Source organism: Nansenia antarctica (genome assembly GCF_963989245.1).
Source record: "Nansenia antarctica genome assembly, chromosome: 6".
In the NCBI taxonomy this organism is placed as follows: Eukaryota; Metazoa; Chordata; class Actinopteri; order Argentiniformes; family Microstomatidae; genus Nansenia; species Nansenia antarctica.
This window is the reverse complement of record NC_137676.1, coordinates 25,284,846-25,292,327: the sequence shown is the minus strand read 5'-3', so window position 1 is coordinate 25,292,327 and position 7,482 is coordinate 25,284,846. Positions and strand designations below refer to the sequence as shown.

Below are 7,482 nucleotides of genomic sequence, written 5' to 3'. Positions count from 1 at the left end.
GAGAGAGAGGTCTTTTTTGTTTTCCTCTCCTTTCCCTCTCTTTTTTCCCCCTGATATACCTGTCTGTTTAAACCTGCAGACCTTCCTCCACTGCCAGAACCGTATCAGCGAGTCAATGATCAAATTATTTTGATCATTTATGTACTTTGGATATAACACTTCAATAGTATCAAGTATACTGTTGGCCAATAAAACGTTTTTGGGTGATTAAGAAGGTAAATGACAACTTCCAGGCAGTGAAACTGATGTTGGTTAAAGCTGATCAAGTGATAAACACTTGTCGCTCATTCTGTTCTTGAACAACAAATTCAGGTCGATGTTTTTCATGTCACAAAAATGTTTGACATTTTAGTTTTTATTAAGGAAAATCATAACCACTTGTTTTCGGCAAGCAGTGTAACATTATTCAACACATACAGCAGATACAGCCCTGCGCTACACTACTGCGTCCAAATGCTATTTTCATGAAATCAGTGCGGGCTACATGTCACTTTAAGAGAAACAACATGTGATTAACAAAACAAGTTGATAATACATGTGAAAAAAATATGTGAATATTAATAGAAATAGTTTCATGTTTCAGTTATCTGGTCAACACTGCCTTTGTGTCAAATTGGACCAGATACTGTAATATGAGCAACATGTTAAAATGTCAATCATGAAACGAATTGTGTGTTGTGTAATGATGATGATGAACACATTGAATCTAAAACATCTACAGTAAGTATTATTATTTGATTGATCTATGCTGTTATTTTCTATACATGAAAAGTATAGATTGAATATAGAAAGATTCCCAAACTGTATTTAGTTACAAACATAAAGGTAACTCATGCGTCAATGTTGTACTTATCACATACATAAATAATGATATTGTATTTATCACATACATATATGATATTGGGAATAGGTTTCTATAAATGAATAGGTTTCTATAAATGTTGTACAAAATGTTTGACATGATGAAGAATTTGCAGAGCAGGCAAACTAGGCACTGTCCTTGAGTTCTTGTGGATGTGAATGTCAGTTATTGTGTCAGAGATCGTAGGATGATCGTAGGATGATACTTTTTAAAATAAACTCTTTATTCTCTAAATTATTGTTCAAGGCACCTGCACTTCTTTTCATTCTCTCCCTTGATGTAAACATTTTGGATAGTTAAATACTATTCATAAATCCTCTCCCACAAAAGATGTATGACAAATCTATGGAACCTTTATTTTGGGTACACATTTTGCAAACCTTTTATTTTATATGTTATAAATTCGCAATATTTATCTGCTTTTCATACATTCATCCGTTTGTGTATTAAATGATGTCATGTAGCTGTTTACGACAACAAAGTAAAAGGAATAAAGTCTTTGTTCATTCGTTGCTTCTGTAATACTGATAAGAGTTCTGTTACACGACTGTACTTTTAAGCAAGCTGGTATATTTGGACTCCAAAAATGTCGACTTAAGTGCATTTAACCTGGTTGCTCGGCCATGACAGTTTTCTAATACGTGTGGACAAATTCATCTGTCTCTCAGGACACAGATAGAACACTGCATTTTGTATAATCTACGTTTCAATCCTGGTAATGATAAGATCTGACAGACAGCCAAAGAGAACTATAATACTACAGTAAGTGTGAGGGTAGATCGGCCCTGCCTAGTACATACTGTATATGTATACATGTGCGTGTGTGTTCATACCTGAAGGACGTCACCGTAGAGGCTTGTGGAGTTGGGTTCAATTGACAGGTGGCTGGAAGCATGAAAGAGCATTTGCAAGTGGAAAGGGGTCGGGGCGAGGGGGGAGCGGAACAGTGGGAGCGATGGCGCGGTAGGTAGGTCATGGGGAAAGTGTAAGGACAGCACTGCGAGGGGGATTCGGAATGAAGGAATGAGGGTAAAAAAAAGGGGGTATTAGATAAGAGGATGGGTTGTGAGGTGAGGAAGGGATGGACATGATGGTTCTGATTAGGAGGGGGGGGCAGAGAGAGTAGGCTTAGAGTGAGGGGGGGGACAGAGACAATAGGTTAGGGGTCAGGACAGGTTAGAGGGGGGGGGGTACACTAGTGGCTGGCGGACATGGCCCATGCTCCCTCCATCCTCCAGACAGAGAAGGCGTAGCTCAGCCTCTCGTGGGCCAGGTAGTTACAGCTGGCCAGCTTGGCGTCCATCTCGTCACTCTGCAGCACTTGGTACAGGAAGTCGATGTAGCGCGACGCCAGCTTGAGGATCTGGATCTTGCTCAGCTTGTCCGAGGGCAGCGTGGGGATGATCTTCCGCAGCGAGGAGAAGGCGTCGTTCAGGGACTGGGTCCGCTGCCGCTCCCGCACGTTGGCGATGACCCGCTGCGTGTGCAGGTCCTCGAAAGGCTCCCCCCCCGGGCCCCCGGGAACCAGCGAGGGCGGCGCCACGGACACCATCACGGTGGGGGGGCTCTTCTTCAGCCGCTTGGGCCCCGACGGGACCAGGCTGTTGGGGCTCCCCGCGGTGGCCCGCTCCTCTGCCCGACCCAGATTGTCCTTCTTTGGGTAAGGGACTCGTTTCCGAGCCCCGGCTTGCCCGCTCTTTTTGGGCCCCCTCTCCAGCTCCTCTTCGCTAGCCCCCAGCCCCCCCTCAGGAGAGTTGGTGCAGGACACCTCTTCTCGCATCGTAGCGTGAACCTCCTAGGAACAACCTTCCTTCCTCCTCTGAGGCAGAGTGGTGTTGCTTTTTTTGGTCCTTCTCTCTCTTTCTCGATCTCTCCCTTCTTCTGACACCAGTGTAGGACACCCTTTATCCCAGGAAATACTGCTTCTACAGGTCTCCTCTTCTTCCTCCAGTGAAAGCAACAAGGATGAGAGTGATCACTTTCTTGACTTACTATTGGAGATCCAGACTAGTCTTTACTTCCAGTCAGACTGCTCTGTCTCCCTGCGTGTCTGTGTTGAGTGCCTCACCTCCAGTTTCCCATCTCAACCTGCCTGCGGAACAACAACAAACCATCTGGTTCGCTGGTCCACCTCGTCTCTTTTTATACCCATCCACAAACTCTGGGCCTCCGGGCAGCTCCGATTGGCTTAGCTGAGTTCCGTTGGGTGTGGTTTTGGTCAGAGCAGAGCAGAGAAGCAGGAAGTAGGCTTGAGGTTGGTGGATGGTAGGGAAGGGGGTAAGTGGCCGTCTTAGCCAATCAGGAGAGCCATTGCTAAAGCTGCAGAAGTTGTCTGGGTCTTTATAGGTTCCAGATTTCTCCCGGAGCACTCCTGGTGTTATCCCGCACCGCTCGTCTGTCTCTCCTCTCATCAATTCATTACATGCTTTAAACACTAATATGTAATGAAAACATATAAAACACTTTTTCCGTTGATTGAGGTATGAAGGTTACAAAAAAAATAAACAACATTGTAAATGTTTGCTAGTACCAAATAAACATACTTATATTTATTATAATTGTGTACATTTATTTGCACTTGTATTAGTTATTTAATGTACATGTGGTTCAGTTTTTTCCCACATTGCGTTTGTGTTAAACAAAATAAAAAGCATTAACATTGAAAAACATGCAGAACAGTGGTTGAAAAAGTTACATTCCTGTAGATCTCGCTAGTTCACTGCATCCAGGTCAAGGACCAAGGACCAAGACAGGTCCCAGCCACATATATTGTAAGTCAAGTCACAGCTACAGTCTAAGACACAGTACCCACCCAGAGCCAGCCCACCAGACCTCTGCCTGCAGGGGGGCTATGCAGTCCAAATCTGGGGAAAGCCCAGGAGACCAATCCACTACCCTCCAACTGTAAATATTGTGGTTTTTTATTCAATTAGAAAGAATAAGTGTGAGTTCAGTGTGTCAGGTCTGGGGCCTCATTTATAAAAAAAAGTACTTGAACTTCATCTTTGACTTGTAAGCACATTTGTCTAAACGGACGTAAGCATTATTTATCAAACGGGCTGCGCTTGTTTAACATTGCGTACGTACTAAAGTCTATAATACCAGGGGCCTAATTCATAAAGAAGTACTTGAACGTCATCTTTGACTTTCACGTAAGCACAGTTTTCTAAACGGACGTAAGCATTATTTATAAAACGGGCTGAGATGGTTTAAAGTTGCGTACGTGCTTCCTTCTATAAATACCAACGCAGGTAAAAATGAACGCAGGTGAATGAGGTTTGTATTAACGCCCTGTGATAGAGGCTGAATTATAGCGGCTGAATTAAGACAAGTGCTATAGGGTAGGCGTTCGTCTGGAAGTGGGAGAGGGCAGAGAAGGGTGGCTTCTCGGTAAGTTGCATTTGTAACGTTTGATCATGACAACTAACCAGGCACACAGGCACATGCTTATACTCTACTCAAGTTGTAAAAGAAAATCAGGGGAGGTGGTGGATTTTATCATAAGAGGACAATTTTAGCATCCCCTCGCCAGTGACTTCAGTGTCAGTAACTGTCATTGCATGTGTGCGTGCCCCCTCGCACCTTGAAATAGCAGTAATACCACGTTCATTGATAAAATGACATTAAGTATGGAAAGAGGGGGGCGATTTTGACTGTTTTTATTTCAGGGGGGATGCCATCCCCCCTCAACTCGGGTGCTGCTTATACTTTAATAATATAATGGTCTTATTCTTATCAGGTGGTCTTATTAAATATGGCTGCTCACTCCCTGACACCGGAGAAAATCCAGTATAATTTAGAGCTTGGCCGGGCAAGGTCCGTTGTGGAACGCACTAGGCATGTTGAAGGGGAGATAGACAGCTCCGGAGGGATATAAAGGAAGACTGAAATACAATCAGAAACATCAGTTCCTTTTACATCTTGAATTAAACTCATTTCCTCGGCTGATAACAACATCGTTAATTTTATTACGAGCCACTTGCATGAATTACACTAGGCAGTGCGGCTCACATGCCTGTAATAACTCCGCATAACCAGTAGGTAATGTGCGTAAGCAAGTTGAATACTCGACGTCGAGCTACGATCGTTTCCATGATCAAATTGACTCACGTTGAAATTGTATAAATCACTACGTTGACGTGGTTTTCTACGTACGACACGGGTAAGATCAACATTTGATCTAAGCACCCGTTATGAATGAGGCCCCAAATATACTTGAGAATGAGCTTTGTATTTACGCCCTGTGATAGCGGCTCAATTATAGCGGCTGAGTTAAGCCAAGTGAGTGGGAGAGGGCAGAGAAGGGTGGCTTCTTTGTAAGTTCCATTTGTAACGTTTGATCATGACAACCAGTACTCAAGTTGTAAAAGAAAATCAGGGGGGATGGTGGATTTTTATCATATGAGGACAATTTTAGCATCCCCACAGGGTCAGTGACTTCAGTGTCAGTGACTTGGTAAAAATGTCAGTGCGCCCCCCCCCCCCCCCCCCCCCCTCGCCCACAGTATTGGCAGTTTTAGAAGGGGGGATGATTTTGACCGTTTTTATTTCAGGGGGAAGCCATATCCCTCCTCATCCCCCCTCAACTTGAGTGCTGATGACAACTAACCAGCAAATGCTTATACTGTAATAATATAATGGTCTTATTCTTATCAGGTGACATTGAAAATATGGCTGCTCACTCCCAGACACCAGAGACACCGGAGAAAAATCCAGTATAATTTAGCGCATTAGGCATGTTGAAGGGGAGATGGCGTTGCCTTGACAGCTCCGGAGGAATATAAAGGAAGACTGAAATACAATCATGAACATCAGTTCCCTTTAAATCTTGAATTAAACTCATTTTCTCGGCTGATAACAACATCGTTAATTTGATTACGAGTCACGTTCACTTCGCATGAATTACAGTAGGCAGTGCGGCTCACATGTCTGTAATAACTCTGCATAACCAGTAGGTAATGTGCGTACGCAAGGTCAATACTCGACGTAGAGCTACGATCGTTTCCACGGTCAAATTGACTCAAGTTGAAATTGTATAAATCACTACGTTGACGTGGTTTTCTACGTACGACACGGGTAAGACCAACATTTGATCTGAGTACTTTTTATAAATGAGGCCCCTGGTCTTCCTGATATATTTGTGCTATCCATAACATATTGAGAACTGGACACTCTGAAAACAAATCTCTCAAGTCTCAAACATGGATTTTCAAGTTAAACAACAAACATCATGATGTTGCAATTATGTTTACAAAAAACACAAATAGAAATTCACCATGACAGCTAATGGAACCTACAAAAACACCAGGGACTGGTCATAAAATCATATTGCCACATTAAATGTATTAAGTGTAAAACTATTGATCAGAGGAAACAATAAATAAGATAAACAATTCAGAATAAATTGCATTTGAACATTGTTAACATCCTTACCTGCTTCAATCCAGCCACTGCATTTTCACATTAATTCTAAATAATAATAATAAATGAAAAAACAGACTAATACACTTACTATGCAGACACTGTAGGTCTTCTAATCCTGAATATCAACATTCCAGTCTTACAGGACAGGAGTAGGCCTGGGGATGAAACAGGACTAGTTTTATTTTTTTGTTTTGTTTTTTATTTTATACTAATGAATATAGGTAGGTCTATATACTCTGTAGATACAAAACTGAATACTACCTGAATATCAATTATTGTTTAGGGCTTAGCCCACATTATGTCAAGTCAAATGTCACCATAACTCCCATTCAAGGTTTATTCAGACAGTTCACCATTGATATCCCTACTGTCAATATCAACATTCACTTTAGTCTCTACAATCTCTACATGGGACAGCCAGTGAGGACCCTGAATGACCCCTGACCCTGTGACCCTGTGACCTGAACCCGCTAAGGTGAGAGGACTGCTAATTGTGCCATCCATGCCCTCTGGTGGAGCGAACATATGTTCTCTCTCCACACGGAGAACCCTGGGGAACACACATCTGGGCCTGCAGTGAAAGACCACAAGGGACAACACACACACACACACGCACACATGCACGCACACGCACGCGCGCACACACACACACACACACACACACACACACACACACACACTCACACACACACACACACACACACACACACACACACACACACACATGAAACTCATACAACTGTGCATACACACACATACATGTATACAGTGAGAGATTTCATCTGTTCCTGTGGGTTATTAGCATGTGGAAGGACCTCTTCATGCAGCTTTAACTGTCATTTCATGTTAGAAGACCTTCTGTGAGTGTTATAACTTATAATACAGCAGGATGCCTGGCGTACCTGTGCATTTGAAGGACATGAGTTGAGTGTTTGGAGACGTTAATGAGTCTCATGATTGCAAGGGGCAGGCTTGATTTGGTGGAGTACGCCGAGTTCAGAGTTGTTTCCACTTCAATTGACTCCAATCAACTCAGGAACAGAATTCCATTCATCCAGGCATTGAAGTGGACATCAACACTGAATTACAGTATAACAGACTATTTACATTCCATGCAATTTCCACCAGAAATTCCTATTCAAATCCACGATTAACTGGAATTAAAATGGAGTTGTCTTTGGCCTCTACTGGAGACA

The 7,482-nt window shown here is 42.9% G+C and overlaps 1 protein-coding gene across 1 annotated transcript; it reads right to left on the bottom strand.

Moving 5' to 3' along the window:
• Nucleotides 1-2,057: 2,057 nt before the first annotated feature.
• Nucleotides 2,058-2,642, bottom strand: LOC308161103 (twist-related protein 2-like; the record flags this gene model as incomplete). The annotated part of the gene is made up of 1 exon (XM_080535055.1): nucleotides 2,058-2,642. The coding sequence occupies one exon, from the start codon at nucleotides 2,640-2,642 to the stop codon at nucleotides 2,058-2,060; it is 585 nt and encodes a 194-aa protein (XP_080391181.1).
• Between the last annotated feature and the right edge of the window lie 4,840 nt (nucleotides 2,643-7,482).